General features: G+C 49.7%; 1 protein-coding gene across 4 annotated transcripts in view; it reads right to left on the reverse strand.

Annotated features, from left to right (window-relative positions):
* Mark2 (microtubule affinity regulating kinase 2) overlaps positions 1 to 20,330 on the reverse strand; it is a 68,606-nt gene that overhangs the window by 14,380 nt on the left and 33,896 nt on the right. For all 4 annotated transcript variants that reach the window (XM_036203772.1, XM_036203764.1, XM_036203757.1 and 1 more), the window contains exons 2-3: positions 610 to 789; positions 371 to 424 (exon numbers count right to left, since the gene is read on the reverse strand). In XM_036203772.1, the coding sequence (XP_036059665.1) occupies positions 371 to 424; positions 610 to 789 (234 nt within the window). The remainder of the gene's footprint in view (positions 1 to 370; positions 425 to 609; positions 790 to 20,330) is intronic.

A 20,330-nucleotide genomic window follows, 5' to 3' on the forward strand; every position in this document is an offset into this window, starting at 1 on the left:
AGGGCCAAGTGGCTGGAAAGGGGCAGACTTCAGAAGAGCCTGTGCCTGTGGACAGGAGGCCCACTGGGTGGAGTTGACACAGGAAACCCAACCAGAGCCATAGGGAGGGGAGACACTGTTTTTTTGTTTGTTTGTTTTGAGACAGGGTTTCTCTGTGTAGCCCTGGCTGTTCTGGAACTTGTCCTGTAGACCAGGCTGGCCTTGAACTCAGAGATCTGCCTGCCTCTGCCTCCTGAGTGCTGGGATTAAGAGCATGCACCACTACTGCCTGGCTTGAAGAGAGAAAGTTTTAAGGTAGTGGTCTTGTGGGGTCAGCAGATCACTCATCAAAGAGAGACTTAGAAAGGGATGGGAGGTACTGGGCACTTACTTTCTGAAGGCTGGAGGAGTTCAGCTGAGTCTTGTCAATGATCTTCACAGCTACCTGAACATGAGACAAAAGCCTAAGATCACTTCCTTGACCAGGCTAAACCAGGACTTGAGGTTACTTTCTCCATTGGTTTCCTACTCTTTTTCAGATCTCACTTCTGCAGATAAACAAGAGGCTGGCTGTTGGGAAGTGTCAACAGGATGGGAGCTGCTGCCATGGCCCCAACCCCCAGTGCTCACCTCTTTCCCTGTCAGGATGTGCCGGGCCAATTTCACCTTGGCAAAGTTACCCTTGCCAATGGTCTTAAGGAGCCGGTAGTTGCCAATATGGGGCTGCTCGTCAGCAGAGGTGGCTGAGTTGCGGCCCCGCAGCATGTTGGATTTACTGCTGGGCTTGGAATCAAGGTGTCCCAAGGCGGGCTGCAGGGTGGAAACAGACATGCCTTTACAGGCTGCCCCTCCAGTTCTGTCTACCATTACCCTCAGTTCTGAAAAAAACTGCAAGACACTGGGCGCAGGGGCAGACTCCACCAGACTGGCAGGCATGCAAAGAATCATAGAACAGGAGGAAGAGGGCAGGAGAGGGCATCACAACCAGTCTTCATTGCAAAGGCACACAACACAAGACTCAGGGCTAAGATCCTGTCCACATCAGAGCTCAGGGCCAGAGCTGTGTCTATCAGTGCCACCAACCCCCATTAACTCCCACAGTAATCTGGTGGAGCCTGTACCCCATCGTGGTTGGGAGACCTTGTCTCTTGACAGTCCTGTCCACACTGTGGGAGTGCTGCTGCCTTTCAGTTGCAGGAGCACAGGGTCTCAACACTTCGGTCTTCCTTGTCACTCAGTTCTTAGCACCAACCTCTACTACTCACTCTTTACACTTGTTTATCATTGTGCCTAATGAGATTGGAAGCCCATTAAGACTGGCCTATAATATCCTTTTTTTCCCTTTCTTTTTCCCAGAGCTGAGGACCAAACCCAGGGCCTGTGCTTGCTAGGCAAGCTCTCTACCACTGAGCTAAATCCCCAACCCCCTTTATTCACTGGCACATCATAACACAACACCTGACAGACCGAACTATAGTCGACGCTCAGTAACTCACTGTTCAGCAAATAAATTGAATGACTGGGTCTGTGTTGTGCAGCAGCCTGCCCTGCTCTGCTCTCCTGTACACAACGGTTCAAACAAGGATGCGAAGCAATACAGACTCTGCACAGGTGTATGGGCTGAATACGAAATGCATAGTTCTCATGACAATGGGTATGAAGATCTACACATTTCCCAAAGACTAGGAGTCCCAGTAATTCCTAGGTATATGCCCATGAGGAAGAAGAGCACATGTCCACACAAATTCCTGTGCATTAATGGTCACAGAAGCATAATTCTCAATGCTGGAGGGGAAACAATTCAAACGTCTATCAGATGTCAAATGTGGCCTAACAACTCAATGTAATATGAGTGGACCATAATAAGAAAGGAAGCACTCTATCAAAGAATCCTGAAGAGACAGAGAAGCTGGTCATGAAGGACCATCTTATCTGACTCTATCTTTACGACTGTGCAGAACACAGAACCCTAGAGAGGCAGATGTTAATTTGTGGCTATCTGGGGGAGGCGGGAAGTTTGAGGGGGACAAGTGAAGGGTGTACAGTTTCTTTTGGGGGCAATGAAAATGTTCTGAAATGGAACAACACAAAACAATTTAATAAAAGCCACTCATCTGCACATGGGTAGGTGGTATGGTGTGTGGATTATATTCCAATGGAACTGTCAAAGGGAGTCTGGCTTCACCCCTACTTGGGCCCTGATTCACCTCTCATTGGACAGCTTAGCACACTGGGAAGCTGCTGCCACTGCCTGAGTCAGATCCAAGCAGGCCTGCCCTAGAGTCTTCAAGGATGGGCAGCAGGGTGACTGGAGATGGAGAGTCCAGTTTCCTTCTCTCAGAGCCCCTCCTGATTCTAAGGGAAGACTTCAGTAGCCCCAGAGGAAAAGCACGACTAACTTCAACCCAAGGAGTGGTCTGGGTCCTTCTCTAACATGTCCCTTCAGGGCCTTCGGGAAGCAGTGTGTGCTTGTCTGTCCTCAGACCCCAGAAGTACCTGCAACACAGACAACTGTGAAGGCCCCCTTGACCCTTGAGGGAATGTCATCTCTGTTAAAATCCCTCACCATTTCTCATGTTTCACTGCTGCCAATCTGCAGCTCTCTACAGCAGAGCCTGGACAAGGAGATTTTTCAAGTTTCGGCTTCATGCCTTCTCAAAGGAACCCTGTGGCTCACACTTGCAAGAAGGCAGTTCTATACCCAGCTACGCCTGCTGGGTCAGGCTCTTGAATGATAGATACCCTGAGTCCTTCCACAGGTCTCAAAGGCCTAACTTCTAGTCTCCTCTCCTTAGCCCCATCCTCCCTGACAAACTGCCATCAGGGTTCCCCCCACCCTCAGAGCACCAACACCTGGGAAACCTTCCTCTGCCTCACCTGCTCAGTGGGTAAATTCCTTGGCAATTTTCTTTTCTGTGGTACTGGGGACTGAACCTGAGATCCCATGCTAGGCAACTGTTCCACCAATTTACCCCCAGACCTTGACAACTTAAAAGACAATTACGGCTGGGTGGTGGCGGCGTATGCCTTTAACCCCAGCACTGGGGAGGCAGAGGCAGGCAGATCGCTGTGAGTCTGAAGGCCAGCCTGGGTTACAGAGTGAGTTTCAGGAAAGGCTCCAAAGCTACACAGAGAAACCCTGTCTCAAACAACAACAACAACAACAACAAAAACAAAAAAAAACCAAAAAAAACCAACCAACCAAAAACAAAACAAAAAAAACCCCTGACAATTATGTGAATATGTATGTGCCTGAGTGTATGTATATATGTGCATCACATGTGGGGATAAGTCTACTGATGTCAGAAGAGGGCACTGGATTCTCTGGAACTAGAGTTATAGGCAGTTGTAAACCACTATGTGGATGCTGGGAATTGAACCCAGGTTCACTGTTATAGCAGTACGCGTTGTTAACTACTGGGCCATTTCTCTAACCCCTTGGTAGCGTCTAATGTAAGTTCTCGTTACAGCCTTTCCCAAGTGCACAGACCAAAGGCGGTGGGAGCTTGGCGGGCAGAGGCCTGAGGACCTGCAGTCTCTCATTCTAAACAGATGTGAGGAGCTGGGCCTTCTGCAGCTCTGAAGCACCAGCCGGGAAGTTCCAGCAGCCTGCTGATCCACCCTGCTGGCCCTCGGTGTTTCTGGTCTGGGTCTGGTCTAGTGAGACAGGCAGCATATCATATCACCCCTCGCCCCCAGCGGTGTGCTAGACTTTAGACCTAAGCCTGCCTGCCATGTGCCTGCTTCCTTAGGGTTAGAATTAGCAGTGTAGATACCAGATACAAACTGCTGGAGTTCAGATCCTGACTGCCACTCAGCTCAAGTTAACTTTCTTGCTATCAACATTCTTCTGAAAAGGGGAGAGGAACACCAGCCCAACATGACCTGTGCTGGCATTCATGCTGAGGGACTGTCTGGAGTACAGAATAAGGTTCAAGTCCCAGCTCCTCACCTACTAACTTTAGTTTCTTATCTGTAAAGTGGCAATAAAACATTTCCTACTTTTCATGGGCAGATGAAAGAACATATGTCAACTGTTTTATTCAAAGTTAAATAAAGAGCAACCATCAGGCCAGCCTAGGCTACATAATGAGACCACGAGCTTTGGTTTTGAGCAACATCTCCAAGTGCTATGTACTGTCAAGTCCTCAATGAATGTTCTGCGCCCAATCTGAGCCTGCTAAACCAACTACGGTCTCTCAGAGAGGTGTAGGAGTGACAAGGGTCCAAGAGAAAACCAGTGTTAATTTCCAAATCTAGTGAGACACAATCTGAGCTGTGCGCTGATTATCCCAGGCTTTGTAGCTTAGGAGGAAATAAGGGGTGCCAGGCACCCAGGTGGGACAGCTGTGAAGAGCTGGTCCCCAGCACAGTGAGAAACAAGAAACAGTTCCATGTGTAGGACCCACAGAAGTAAGCCAGCTGCTAAGTGTTTGTTCCTAGGTTCCCTGTGCTAGTCACCGAAGCCCTATCTTCAGATCGGAGCGTCCAACTCTTAGGACTGAAACCAGTATCTCTCTGACCTCACTATTTCTTTATGTCACAAGACATTTTCTCTAGCAGAGAAATGGGCACAGGATGTGGGAAGAGCACAGAAAGAGGTTAGAAAGGAAAACTTTCAGCTGGCTGGTGGTGGTGGTGCACATCTTTAATCCCAGCACTCGGGAGGCAGAGGCAGGCGGATCTCTGAGTTTGAGGCCAGCCTGGTCTATAGAGGGAGAAGACAACCAGGACTACACAGAGAAACCCTGCCAAAAAAAAAACAAAACAAAACAAAAAAAAAAAAACGGGGGTGGGTGGGTGGGGGGAGTAAAACTTTCTGCAGACAATGCTTCTTAAAGCCACGGTCTAAGGGAGGGAGTTCTTGCCCTCTCCTGCTGCTGCTCTGAGGTAAGACAGCAGCGAGGTGGCTATTATGGAGAGAGAACTCCCCTCCTGTGGTTCAGTCCAGGCACATTCTTCCTGGTCCAAATAGGTGGTGGGGTGAGACCTAGCTGTCCTTCTGGACCACAAAGCAAGATCTGGCTAAGCCCTGCTCTCCTCCCCATATCCAGCCTTCTGGTTCACAGCAGGATGTACAACACCAGAGCTCAGACCCATACCCTATCCTAGGCAGGCCCCTAGCCTTCTCAGTGAAAGACCCCCTGTGGCTCTCAAGTGGCCTTCAGAGTTTCTAAGCATCCCTGATCTAGGAGAGTCAAAAGGGCTCTGGATTAGTGAGGACAGATGGCAGAGTCTTGCATCCATTGGACCTGTAGAGACTTTTAGGCTGGGAGTTCAGAACCAGGCCTTGGCATGCTGTGCCAGGCTGGCCCGAAGACAGCCTCTACCCAGACGTCCAGCGCTGACTCGGACTGGGCAAGGCCCCCTGCCGTAATATTGGAGGCTGCCACCAACTATTCTCTTGAAAAGCTGTGCTCTGGGGCTCAACACACAGGGTTGGCCCTCAAGAGTACTGTGGCTTCTGTAAGGTGGGAAGGGGCCAGGCTGAAGGGGTGCCAGGCAGGCACTTCCTGGTCAAATGCAGAGTAAAAGCTCAAGTGAGGTGGAGTATAGAAAGGTATCTGTGGAACTTGCCCCAGGCCCCAGCTGGGCTCCCACTGTGACACCCCTTCTTCCATAGCCTGTCTCCTTGGTCTCTGGCTGCTGAGACAAAAGACCTTTTGGTGTTTGCCTGCTTTCCTTTCCTCCTTCCTAGCCAATCCCTTTCCGACATCTAGATGCCCTTCATGAGAACCTGACTACCTGGTGCTAGTGCCCTACTTCACTGAGCAACTCTGCAAGATTTTGTTTGAAGCAGAGAGAAGAAAGGAAAGGGCAGTCCCAGGGGCAAAATGGGGGAAACATACCCAGCCGGAGAAAGGGACAAGGGATACCAGCGACTTCCATTCAGCAGAACCTGTCAGGCAGCGAGGGCAAAGTACAGAGGCCGGGAAGAGCCAGGCCCAGGGCGGGGGCTGCCGGCTCAGCCAGCCACCCTTACTCAGCCAGCACAAGCCAGACGACACCTTCCACCACCTCCTCAGTGAAAAGCGAAGCAGCCAGGCCAAGTGGTTCCTGCCTGGGAACCTAGACTGTGTCGCAACCGAAACCACCACTAGCAGAGGGGGGGGGGGGGGGGAGGGGGGGGAGGGGGAGGATTTGGCAAAGAGCTTCAGGGACAGGGTCTACAGCTTGGCCAGGTTGGGTGGTCAGAAAGTGTCCAGTCCAGGATGGCACATCAGAAGTTAGGTGGGAGGAGAGGGGCAGGAAGGGAGACCAAGAAGAAGAGGCGGGTTTAGAACAACTTCCTTCTCCCTCCCCCTCCCTCTGTCGTCCCCCCCCCACCCTCCCACCCCCGGAAGCGGGCTGCCCCACCCTCTGCAAGGCGCTCTGCTGTAACAGCTGGAGAGAGTGAAGAGCAGACTTCAGACTGGGCTGTCATAAAGCCCTTATCTCACCTGCTGGAGGGCAGATCAGCAAGGCCTCTAACATGGCGCACACCCGTGTGACCAGCAAACCTTCCCCACTACCAAAGCAGGGTGGGTACAAGCAGACACTGGTAAGCTTACAGTGACAATCAGACTTCCTACTTCCTAAAACTCAGCGCTCAGCCTTAGAAAATGCATGCTGCACTAAGACACCAAGCGTTTCAGTGTAACTTGAGGGGGTCTAGCGAACATATGAAAGAGAATGAGTCTTTCCCTAACTTCTACCCAAAGGCTGGGAACAATCTAAAAGTCCTCTTTTTTTCTAGCCCAGCTTCTGCAGATCTGTCCTTAGGGCTCCCCATTCACCCAAAGCACCAAAGAAAAAAGTCCCTATGACCTGAGTGTGGAGCAAATCTCTCATCCTGCCATTGATAGATCACCCGGTCATGCTTATGAGCTTCTCAGATCTCTTCGCTGCTCTCTCTAGCACTCGAGGCTCTGGTCGTCCATTGAGCCGAGCTATTACACCCCCTCCTTCCCCCCTCACCCCCAGTTCCACAGGTCTGTAAAGACTTCAAACTGTTATTCATCAACCCTTCTGGGAACAATCAAGGCTTCCTTCTGTGTCCTCCAGGCACCCCTGGGAGACGATACTACTCAGGAAGGACAAATACCTGCCATACATCAAGCCTCCTCGTCCATTGAGAAGCTGATACAGGTTACAAGACATAACCCAGGGTTCCCCAACCTCTCAGTGCAGAGCTGGGGTACAGTCCAAGGGCAATTGCCCCTTTTGGCATGATAGCACCTACTGTTCAAGTCTGTCCCCTTTCCTATCCCCCTCCTCCAGAGGTAGCAAGAGGGGAAGCAGCTCAGGGACAGTGGGGGCACAACAGAAAGGCAGGCTCCTCTTCATCAGAGGTGAGTGCGGCTAGAGGGGCTGTCATGTAGCACCCTCCTCGTACCCTCCCAGGAGGCTCTAGTTTCAGGAAAGAGTTGGCATGGATTCTGGAGTCAAGCTTGCCCTTGTCTAGGACTACCTGTCTTTCCATTCCCTGGCCCACTCAGAAGCCAGAATGATACCAAACAGCCTCACTGTCTTGGTCCTCAGGTTTTGCAATGTGACAGAATGATTTCCTCAATCAGTATGGGAAACAGCAGTTTTGTCAACTGAGAAGCACCGAGCACTGACCTTGTAAGAGAGCAGTTAGGGTAAGTGGGGGAGGATTCAGATGGAGTGATGGGGCTGTGACAAGTGCCCAGGCTTCGTTTGGAAGCCTTCGTGACAGTCTCTGACCCCAGCAACTGTCACTCTCAACTGCCAAAAGTCCATCATATACCAGGAGCATTCTGGGTAGGAGAACACAAAAACTGTGCTTGCTACTTACCAGCCCCCCAATTCGCTGAGATGTTTAACTAGGGAGGGAAACACCTACATTCTGTTACAACAAGGCTTCAAAGACATGCTTGCTTTCTCCAGCCAGGAAGGATGCCTCCTGGACTATGAATACCAGCAGATCATGCAACTGAAAGCTACCAGTGTGGCTTACAATGCTCATCCCACAGCAACAGTCAGATCCTGCCTGAGAAGAGCAGGCAGTATGGAGTGAGCTGAAAGCTGTTCACCCCTTTCAGGTCTAGAAGCCATAATGACCAATAATTCTCAGCCTTTGGTCTTCAGGGCCACTACAGACGCTCTTAGAATATTAAGCATCTACTGTGTACCCAGAGCACCTACAAGTTTCTAGTGCATCTCATCCTTGAATCTGCTCATTGCTGACTTGTCTCTCCTGGGCTAGTGGTGTTCAGCAAGCCATTGCAGATGTCAAACGTCAACCTGTGAAAGTAGCTAGGGCCACTTGCAAAGTCCACTGAGCTTGGATGCCTGTCTTCTTGAATCAAAGTGAACTTTGGAGAAGGTACCCAGTCTGTCTACTGTATATATGGGGAAGCATGAGAACAGGCAGGGCTCAGGAGCAAGCCATATCTCTGCTACTTACTAGTTGACTATGCCAGAGCAGGGTTATGTGACTCCTCTAAATTGGAACCTTCCCTTCCTTGCTAGTGCCTTAACTCCTTCCTTCCAGAAACAGTCAAAGAAACAGCCAACATACCAGTACCACATGGTGCCAAGGGCTGGGGGAAGCTCACATTGCCAGCCTTGCACTTCATTTGGCTCCTCCCGTACCAGTGGGTTATTGTAACCATGGAGACGAGTGAGTTCCTCCATATCACAGGAGAGCCAGGCTGCCAGCAGCCCAGGCTTTGGAGGATGGGGGCGGGGTGAGGCAGGAGGCAGCCAGCAACATAAAAGCTTGACTGGCTTTACAGGGAACTGTGGGAGCAGAGGACACTCCAGTGCAGCCAGGGTGCCAGGGCTCCTGACTTTACAGGGAACTGTGGGAGCAGAGGACACTACCAGTGCAGCCGGGGTGCCAGGGCTCCTGACTTTGCAGGGAACTGTGGGAGCAGACGGACACTCCAGTGCAGCCGGGGTGCCAGGGCTCCTGGCTTTACAGGGAACTATGGGAGCAGAGGACACTCCAGTACAGTCGGGGTGCCAGGGCTCCTGACTTTGCAGGGAACTGTGGGAGCAGAGACTGTGGGAGCAGAGGACACTCCAGTGCAGCCGGGGTGCCAGGGCTCCTGACTTTGCAGGGAACTGTGGGAGCAGACGGACACTCCAGTGCAGCCGGGGTGCCAGGGCTCCTGGCTTTACAGGGAACTGTGGGAGCAGAGGACACTCCAGTACAGCCGGGGTGCCAGGGCTCCTGACTTTGCAGGGAACTGTGGGAGCAGACGGACACTCCAGTGCAGCCGGGGTGCCAGGGCTCCCCTTAGGCTCTCCCCCTCTTCATGACTAGCAGTTGTTCGTAGTTCTCTGGACTCTGGGCTTCAGGTCCCAGTCCCACTGCAGTGTGCTGGGAGCTGCCACACTGCCTTAGACCCGCAGTGGGGTCCTGTGACCTTGGCTATCACATAGAGAAGGAGACAGAACTACACAGATGTATACACACTACAGGGAAGTGTTTCATCTAGTACACAGTGCCTTTCTTTAAGCAATCCAGGAAGAGAGCTCTGCTCCCCTGTTCATCTCAAATTTGGATACTTTCATAGCCACTCCTTCTCTGGACTTGGAAGCACAGGACTTGCATTATTCATTTCTTCTTTTGTCCCCAACATCTTAACTCCTTTCAGGCTCTGCAAAGTCAGACAGTGTCTTGCTCACCTTCATATCCTCTCAAGTGTCCAACAGTGCTCACACTTAACTAGGTCATGTTGAAGTACTTGTAGAATAGAGCAGGTGTACTTGTGTTTTTTTTTTTTTTAAGATTTATTTACTTTTTATGTTCACTGGGGTTTTACCTGCATGTATGTCTGTGTGAGGATGCCAGACACCCCGAAACTGGAGTTACAGATAGTTGTGAGCTGTCATGTGGGTGCCGGGAACCAAACCCGGGTCCCCTGGAAGATCAGTCAGTGCTCTTAACCCCTGAACCATCTCTCCAGTCCCCTGCAGGTGTAATTTTTGATCCTTACAGTTGTCCTAGATCCCTAGGGAATAAGATAGGGAAGAAGAAGGAAGGTCAGACTTCTAACCACAGGGCCACTTACTCCCTTTCACATATTTGCTGCCCTTGAAGTTGGTAAGTTAGTACCTGTCCAAAGGAGGGACTTTGGCTTGTCTCATTCATGGCCCAGAATGCCTAGCACAGCATTCAATAAAGGACTAAATAACTGTGCAGAGTGAAGAAGAAAATGAGTTGGGGCTGGAGAAGCGGTTTGGTAGTTAGGAGCACTTGCTACTCTTATAGAGTACCCAGGCTTGGTTCTCAGCAACCATGTCAGGCTGTTCACAACTGCCTACAACTCCAGTTTTGTGGATCCCATGTCCTCTTCTGACCTTCTTGGGCATCTGCACACATATGCTACCCATACAGACATGCAGGACACAGATATAAATAACATATAACTCTTAAAAAAAAAAAAAAAAAGCCAGCCAGCTTAAGACTGGTAGATCTCTGTGATTTCAAGGCTACTCTGGGATACATATGGCATTCAAGGGAACCAACCAGGACTACATAATAAGATCCTGTCTCAAAAAGGAGGAGGAGGGGAAAAAGAAAAAACAAAGAAAGAAAGGAAATGTGTTGGGAGGAAATGGAATGTCCCTCTGTTGCTGAAATACTTGTCCAGAATATACAAAGTCCTCGGTTCCGCTCAAAGCACAGTATAAAACTGGGCACAGTGTCACACATCTGTAATCCAAGCACCTGGGAGACAGATGTAGAAGTATTAGAAGTTAAGGTTATTCTTCACTACATACAAAGTTTAAAGCCGGGCAGTGGTGGTGCACGCCTTTAATCCCAGCACTTGGGAGGCAGAGCCAGGCAGATCTCTGTGAGTTCGAGGACAGCCTTAGCTATAGCATGAGTTCCAGGAAAGGCACAAAGCTACACAGGGAAACCCTGTCTCGAAAAACCAAAAAAGAAAGTTTAAGACAAGCCTGGACTACAAAGGAAGAAAGAAAATATGTTGGGGTGCAAAGTGTAGCAATATACACCTATAATCCTAGCATTCAGAGGCTGAGGCAGTACTGCCATGAGTTCCAGGCTTGCTTGGGCTACAGTGAATTCTGGGCTAGCCTGGTTTACCCAGCAAGACCTTGTCCTAAGAACAAGTGAGGGTAGTGTACTGACTGAGATGGTCAAAGCACCTGCTATCCCAGCCCTGATTATCTGGGCCCCATCCTCCAGACCCCATGTAGAAGCCAGGCATGGTAGTTGTACATCTATCTACATTCCCAACATTCCTACACAGAGATGTGAGGCAGTGGCAGAAAAATTGTCAGGGAAGCTTAAGAGCTAGCTAGCCTGGTATATGCTACACAGAAGAAACAATAAAGTGCTTGCCTAGCATGCACAAGCCCCTGGGATTAAATACCAGCACTGTATAAATTGGGTGTAATGGCAGACACCTACAATCTTCAGAAAGTGGAAGCAGAAGGATTCTGAATTCAAGGTAATCCCTAGCAACAGAACAAATTCAAGGTCAACCTAGGAAACTTGATTCAAAAAAGGGGAAGAGTTGGAGTGTCTTCAGATGTCCAATGTTCTCAGTTTACAACCACCAAGTGGGTTCTTGCCTACTGATGGAAGGTAGGTAGTCAGTCATTAATGGTAACTGGAGTTCACACAGACAGCCAGGGATCAGCAAAGCAGAGTATCCCATCTGCTCCTTGGCTCCTCCCTGTTTCTCCAAAGGGGGAATCCTTGCCTCTCACAGCAATCAAGGCGTCCCACTTAAGACAGCTCTTCTCTTTGCCTCTCTACATTCAATTCCTCCTGTTCTGCTAGGAAAACAGCATGTGTTACAGAGAGAATGCAATTTAATTTGAACCATTTCAAAAGCTACTGAACAGGGAAGTGACAACCACTTGTATAAGGATTGCAGGGGACATTGGTGTGTGCTGGTTGAGAGTGCTGCTGTGGTATTTCCTGCTTGTACCAGTGCTCTGGTTGGTTACAAGGCCCTTTCAACCTTAGGGTGCTCGCAAAACACACTGTCCCACTACACAGAGCAGCATTTCCACCCTGCCCCTCCCCAAAATACCTCCTGCTACAGTGAGGCACGCAGGAACTAAACACAGCAACAGCGGGGAGCTTAGTGACTCACTCAGCACAACCAACTCCTCCCAGAATCTCCCGACTTCTCCTGGGGCTTTGCCAAAGCAAAGCAACAAAGACGCTTGAGATTTAAAAAAAAAAAGCAACCAAAAAACCACCTCAGCATTTATGCAACAGTTTTTCTACTTGATACAGACTTAACCCTTTGCTCCTGCCCTGCCTGACATGACATCCTATGGTGGTTTCACACCTAGGAGTACAACCAGCCCCAGGCTAGGAAGCAGGCTTCCAGGTCTTATCCAGTTCCAGAAGCTGCTGGAAAGTGCTGAACAAGAATCATGTCTCTCCTTCCACTTTACCTTTTCCTGAAAGAACAAAAACGACAGCCTCCTACCCCTGGAAGTTCAAAGAGGTAGCTGAAGAGGAAGAAACAGTAAACACCACCAGGGCCAGTCCCCACCCTACAAGTCACTGTGGCCAGAGGTCAGCTTGAGAAGGAGGAAGGTTTCAGAAACCACCCAAGGCTGTCATTGCTAATCTGGCCTTACAGCTGCCCCCGAGCAGACTTTCCAGTGTGGTTACTCCCTTGAAGTGACTGGTAAATATTCAACTGGCTGCTCTTTCCAGAAGCCAGGCTCCCTTGCCCTGATGGGCAGAGGTGCTGAGTGACCATTTCCTGCAACTAGAACGGAAGAGGCCTGAGCCGTGGAAGGAGGTCTGACAAATCATAGAGTAAATCCACTACACTGGAGATCCTGGACACACCTGCTACTCGGGCCACACCAGTCCAGGGCCGCCTCCAGCAAGCGCCCTGTGAGGAAAGAGGGAGCTTCTTTTCTTCTTTGGTGTTTGGCATCTGGGACAACTTTATGTGTGTACTAGCTGCTGGGACTACTGACTAAAGAGAACACTCAGGCAAGCACAATCAGATGCAGTGTGTTCCTCCAGAAATTCCCTACTTGCTACAAGTTCCCTTCTAGGAGCTGGGGTAGGGTTTTGGGGGAGCTCACTGGTGTTGTGCTGGCTCTACCATGAGCCTGAGGCTAGGTCCCTGTCCAGCACTGCTAAAAAGTTCCCTTCTGAGAAACCTTACCAATGGTGGCAATGCTCTTGGCCAGCCCATGACACCCCTAGTGCACTGGTCCAGCTTGGGAATGATCTCGGCTCTCTGAGCACCAGAAACACGGAGCATCCTAATCTCCTAGATCTCGGTGACACTGACACAGAGGGCTTGAACCAGGATGCTTTAAAAACTTAGCATGGCTGGAGCTTGAGACCGAGAGTTGGTCTGAGGCGATAGGAACCCCGATGGAAATGAGCAGTTTGAACATCTACTGCCTTATAGGAGAGAAGAGCTATTGCAAAAGGAACATGGAAGAAAATTTCCAGCTAGAGTGAGGAAAGTGAACCTATGGCAGTGTCCTGACACACTCGGGGCCAGCACTCTCTGGAGCTGCCTTCCCTATAGCACAACCAAAGCAGGGGGTGCCTATCTGCCACCCTGGGCTGAAGGCAGACATGCTGTATCCTGTTACTAAGCAGCCACAGTTGGAGCAGGCATCTTAGATAGGCTGGTTGTAAGCAGTGAGGTGAAGACTGGAAAGCCCAGGCTTCCCAGCAAGACCCAGGCCCTCAGCTTGCCATTCTAGGCCTGGGGACAGAGGTGGCAGCGGGGCAGGTAAATGTTCAGTTACTGACAGTAGTGGCTGTTCTGCTTCTGGAGAGGCCCTAGCTGAGTGTACTTTAAGCCCAGAAGCAAGGTATGCAAAGCAGATCAAAGTTGTCTTTTACTACGCGCGGATTCTCTTGTCTGTCTGTTTTGGTTTTGAGACAGGGTTTCTCTGAGTAGCTCTGGCTGTCCTGGAACTCGCTCTGTAGACCAGGCTGACCTCAGATTCAGAGAGATCCGCCTGGCTCTGCTTCCCAAGTACTAGGATCAAAGATGTGCATGCCCATACCCAGCTCGAAAGAGCACTCTTACTTACAGGCTATATTTTCGGAGCCCTAAGAGAAGATCTTAGGAAGCTATCCTAGCTTCCAAGAGAAGTGAAAGATGCAGAAGAGCCAGTTCAGCCCTGGTGAGGGTGACAGCAATCTAGCTCTGGGCTTTCCAGCTTCTGACCGGAACCTGCAGGAGCTCCTGGTGTGGACTAGTGTGTGTGCTGGGGACAAAGGGGCCACTCTGGGGTCTTCTTAGATGGACTGTTACACAGACTGACTGAAGGAGGCAGGCAGCCAAGGCTGTAGCTACACACCTCTGAATCTACTGAGAGAGCAGGGAAGAAAAGAGTGCCAAAGGAGAAATGTGAATGTCAGCCCCTAAAAGGAAGTTCTGATTGGCAGTAAGCATGCTGGCTTAAATACAGGCCCAAAGAAAAGACGTGCCTGAAATTACAACCAAGCTGGGCAGGAGGGCACTACTGCCCCCATCCTCTCCCCCTCCACCCACCCACACTGCCCACCAAGGACAGAGTCCGGCACGAATAAGTAGGCTTCTGAACAGCAGTCCTGAAGACAGTGAAATGAGAACCTACCAACTATCCAACTCTACCCCAGACTCTCTGAATAATCCTGGCCTGTATGAAATGCTCAAGACACACTCACTGTCATTACCCTAATTCCATGCTTTCTCGCTATTCTGTAGGTTGCCGGAAGACACAGCCTGAACTTCTTTACCCAGTAACTACCATATATACTGCGTACTTCCAAGAGATGGCTCTTCTCAAAAACAGGTCCAGGAAAGGTCTTTAGTCAAAGGCCAAGTTCTGGTCATCTCACACAACTCAGACAGGGACTTGGGTTTCTTAAAGAGCTAGAGAAGGCTCCAGCAGCTCAGCTGTTTTATCCTTTCCATAAAAGGCCACGTTAGACTCCCTTGATAAAAAGCACTTTAAACAAAAACATCCCACCCTAAAAAACTCAGGAGTACATCACAGCTCCTGAATCACAAAGTATTGCCGTCTTACCAGGACTTTCTGGATAAAATGGGTCTAGAAGCTTTGCAGGTTAACAGTCATGGCAGGAAATGTGACTAAAGCTTAACACACATGTGCACAATCATGTAGCATGTACGAACAAACACTACTGCATGGGTGCACTCAGATAGTTACTAAAGCTTAACACACATGTGCACAATCATGTAGCATGTACATACAGACACTACTGCATGGGTGCACTCAGACAGTTACTAAAGCTTCAGCCGCCTTTCAGCCTTGAGGAGAAGAACTTGTGTATGTACACATGTAGTGGTGAATGCTTAGCTCAGCTACACTTTCAGTCCCTGACTGTCCCTCCAAGAGACATTCTGTGGTGGCCAGGCTCTCACCACCACCTGTCTACCACCCGAAGAGTTAACAGGATACCTCTTTGGGAAGATAAGGTTCGGAGGTATTAGGGCGGCTGTCCTGTGAACTAGCTGGCATCTGTCTCAGGGACAGTTTCCTGAAAAGCTGCATGCCGTGGACCCTTAAAGACAGGATCTGAGAACAGGAGAAATAAAGGAGATGCTAAAAGTCGGGATGCTGGGCTAATGAAAGCAAGGAAGGAAACATCTCATAGCTGCAGCCCTGCTCTATGGATACTGACGGTTCCCACCTGGACCTCACTTAAGGAATCACACAGGCTCCATGTCCATTCCCTGGCAGACCCAGGCTTCCTCCCGGCATCTCCCTCTTTCACTCAGTCAGCTCCATGAGGTCAAGTGACTGTGCCATCTAATGCCCACACTTGTTACCCCATGAAGAGATAACCAAGGTCATGTGAGCTGGACCGACACGTTCTACTGCACTTGTTTATAAGTGAGAGGATTAAAACAACCTGTTGGGGAGGGAGCAGAGGGGCAAACCTTGGACGCAGGGCAAGCATTTGGAACACACCATAGAAGCCTCCTGCCAAGAAATCTTTTGCTCAAATACAAAGAAGAAATCTCTTACCAAACACCAAACCAGCTACCTATGCCAAACACCACTTACACTCCAGTGACCTTGAGGCTCTGCTTCATTTTCCCTGAGCTCTTTATCCCAGTACTCAGAAGGCAGAGGCAAGTGGATCTTTGAGTTCTAGGCCAGCTCTATCTATACATAGTGAGTTCCAGGTCAGCCAGGGGCTACATAGTGAGATCTTATCTCAGAAAACAAAAACCAAACCAAACCAACAACAACAAAACCCCGAACAGCCCCAAATCAAATAATACCCAGGCAAAGTCTTTCCAACTCTCTAAGAAGCACGTGTGCTTAAACTGAGTTTAAACTTAAACTCATCCAAGGGCTTTACTATTGGGCTGCACATGCACCCAGCCCAAAGAGGAGATATGCCAGGTGTGTACTTAAAAAGAGCTCTATTTTCAGAGACCCAAACTCAGCTAGAAGTAAAACACCCAAACAGACCTTCCAGTGATCATATCTTTCCCTAACCGATGTCAGAACTGCTAAAACAAACATACAAACAACAAAAATCGCCTTGAGGTCCAGCTCCAAGACACACAGGGTTGAAACAGCAGAGTCAGGATCATTCAATGTGGCCCGGAGGTCAACCTGACAATGATGGTCACTAGCCAGACACAGGAAGGGTAGGCACTGGGCACATGGCCTTTGCTCCAGGCAGCCTGGCTGCAGAAGCTGACCTCTGGCTCTGCAACCACACTCCTCCCCAGCTCTAGTTCCCATTGACCTAAGTAACCACTCCTCCCACTTAGCAAGCTGGGACTCTGCTTTAGGTACTCACAGCTGCCAGCAGGAAGTTGTTGCCAGTGGTGCTTTCTGGCTGACCACAGAGGTCAACAAAAGACTAAGGTGTCGCTGCCTCAGGACAGCCAAAGGGAGAACAGATACAGCCACTGGCAGCCCAGGCCCCTCTACTACATTCCCTTTCCAGTATAGGAGCAGCACTTTCCTAACCTCCCACCTACAGTCCTGAGAGGCAGGAAAGGTGCCTCCTCTACCCACTGCTGCTAAAGAAATGTAGCGCTGGCAAGATGGTTGAGAGGATAAAGGTACTTGCTGACAGGCCTGACGATTCAAGTTTGATCCCTTACATCTACATGGTGGAAGGAGAGAACTTAATCCAGCTACTCCCCTGACCTCCATGCACACTTCATGGCACACGAATATTCCCCCATGTGTACCGAATACATAAAATTTAATAACAAATTTCATGAAGTTTCTATTTTTTAAAAAAGAAGCCTGAATGTAACTAAGTTAGGAATAAAAACAGCCAGCTTAGCTGGGTGTGGTGGTGCACATCTTTAATTTCACTGCTTCGGAGGCAGAGGCAGGCAGATCTCTATGGGTCCAAGGCCAGCCTGGTCTACATAGTAGGACCCTATCTCAAAAAAACAAATCAAAACAAAAAAGCACCCATCTTAGGGATTTAAAAAAAAGCCTGGCTGAGGGCAAAAGGTTCCAAGGACAAAGACCGGGCTCCTGGCTTCCTGGGCAGCAGGGGTGTGTGTTGTATTCATTTCTCAGCATGTCAGAGAACAGACTGCCTGGTGGGATCACTGCTGCCTCTAAGGACCTTGGTCTCCACTCACAGGAGAATCAGTCTGCTGGCCCAAGGAGGCACAGAGCTCATATGCTCACTGTCCATTAGTCTCTTTAGATCACTGCTGTCATGCAGAGCAGCGAGGCAGGAGAGCTGAGGCCCACTCAGAGCTGGTCACTCCAGTTTACCTGGCAGCATGGCAATGGGGTGGGAGTGGGGGGAGGAGAAGGAGCGGGGGATTATGATTCTTTATTTTCAAGCTCCACCCTAGAGGCCAGGAAAGGAAGCAGCTGTGTTTCCACTGCAGGATCTCCAATCTCTAGCCACTACAGAGCCAATCAGCTGCTGAAAAACTCTGGGCAAGAAGCACATCAAACAAGCTGGAAAAGGGAGGGGAAAACCAACCTGGGTAGAAGTGGGCTGGGCTCCTGCCAAGAACCTTGAATGGTTCTCCTATCCAAACTAGAACACCGCAGGTGTATGCTCCTGGGAAAAGGCAGACTGGCAGGGCACACAGCATACCCCTGGAGATAGACAGGTAAGCAGTCCAAGCTTCCTCCTGGAGCCTCCAGGGCGGAAAGCTGCATTCTAACCGTAGGGCTAACTTTGCTCCCAGGAGTGCAGCATGGTCTCTTGGTTATCTCAGGTCAGGTCTGAGCACTTGTGACACTGACGGATGACAAGAGGGAAGGGGACTCTTGTTAGCCGTTGTGTGGAATCCTGCCTGTAGCCAACGGTAGAGCAGAAGCTGTATATGAGGGCTTCTGCAGAGAGAGGAGGGTGCCTCTCTCCTCAGCACAGAACCCAAGACTGCCACAGAGAGGTGCTATTTGGTGACAAATAGGAATGTCTGTGGGAGCTGGGGGGCAAGACAGACAGCTATTAGATACCTCCTCTTTTTCACTAACTGCTACATCACCCACCTAGATCTTCTAATGGCACCCAAGGCCTGTGAGTCTGTCCTTATGAAAAAGGAGAGCAATCCTGATCTCTGGTTTTAACAATGATCCAGTATCTCCAGCTAATTCTGCTGCGAAGCCAAGTCTCACACAAGGATGAAAACCTCAGACAGCCTGCTGTCCACACACATGCCTGCCCTCCTTCCTGTACAACATGGCTTGTGGTGGTAGGAGGGAGCACCAAGCAAGCATTCTGTCAGCACCAGGATAGGAAATCACACCCCAAACACACCTTTCATATAACTGTCTCAGGCTGGTGAGATGGCTCAGCAGACACAGATACTTGGTGCTAAGTTTAATGAGCCATGATGGATCTCCAGGACCTGAATGGTGGAAGGAGAGACTCAATTCCTACAGGTTGTCCTCTGACCGACACTGCGTTCACATACGCAAAATAAAAAGTACAAAAACAAAATTTTTATATATTTTTATCTCTGCCTTACCTCTCCCTACCCACAGCTGATTTACATACTTATGAGTATATGTCTACCTATATGTTTATATCTATATACATACACATTTAAAGTTGATTTCCAACTAGACTCACAGGATTCCAAACTGCTTCTAACACTGCATGAGAGGCTAGCTGGCTTCCTTTCCCTGACAGCAGCTGGGCCCCAGCCGCCTGTCTTCAGGTTTATAAAGAAAGACCTCCAGGTTTTTGCTGTAGCTTCCCACAGCCTGGGTCACTTTCTCTCTATTCAGATGCCATCCTTCCTTCTGGAGAGCTAAAGCTAGATGTCACTCCCACCAGGAAGCTGTCTAGGCTTCCACCTAGCTTACTTCACTGAGTCTCCACCGCGTCCTCCTAGACATTATTAGCTTAGACTATAGGAGAACGCTGCTGCTCACTGGCTGGTCTCCTTTGCAACTTGTAGTGAGGTTATTTTGCTCACTAGTATATAAAATTAAAAGCAGCCTCAGGAAGTTTCCAGGACTCAGTTACTTCTGGTTCTTGGTGTCTTGGCACAGTGGTGACCACTAGCAGGCCCTCCAGAAATGCCTTCCTAAGTCAAAATGGAACGTTATGGGGTCAGATCTTTATGATTCCTCCTTACCCAGCAGCCTTTAACACAGCTCTGATCCATGTGACCCTTTTGACCTGAGCCAGGGCTCAAATGTTGCTGCCTACTGTTTTCATTCTGTTCCCTAGGACCTTCTGGCACCTGGATGGATATAGTCCCCGGAGAGAACCTAGCCTCTTTGGTGTGTAGGTAGAGCTGGGGTCTGCTGCCCTTCTACCTGTCCTTTCCCAGATTGCTTCCTGCCACAGAAGTCTGCAGGCTTCTAAGGAGAACTGCTATTAAATTGGGGGCTACAGGGACAAGCACCAAGGGCCCCAAGGGAGATCTATTCTAGACCCAAATCTACTCAAACACATTACATAACTTTGAACAAATCACCCTCCCTTGGGACCTGTTTCCACACTTGTAAATGCTAAGGATCTTTCTTGAGTGAACGGAGTTCTTCACATCTGTGCTCAAGCTTTCTAGGCCTGGCCCTCAGACCAAAGCAGGAAGTGAGCAGGGGCTGCCTTTCATGAAGCCCACTTCCTGATTTTGGTTAACATCAAGTGAACCTGCCAAGGAGGCTGGTTCTCTAAGAAGCCTTGTCCAACATGCTGCGGACACTAGGCCCATACACTGAAAAACTTTTGGCTAGGGTTTAAAAAAAAAAAAATTAAACATTCAATTCTAAACTCAAGGTGTTAGACGGATGATTCTTTTCTTTCCAAAGATTTCATCTGCCCCATATACAAGCTCTTCACTCCTCCCAGCCAGGAATGTGGCCACAAGGCACAGGGCAAGGCACTGTGGCACAGTCTATTTCCCTCAGGCCTCCAGGCAATTCAGCCTTCAATGAGCAGGGAGCCT

Source organism: Onychomys torridus, chromosome 1 (genome assembly GCF_903995425.1).
Source record: "Onychomys torridus chromosome 1, mOncTor1.1, whole genome shotgun sequence".
Taxonomy (NCBI): domain Eukaryota; kingdom Metazoa; phylum Chordata; class Mammalia; order Rodentia; family Cricetidae; genus Onychomys; species Onychomys torridus.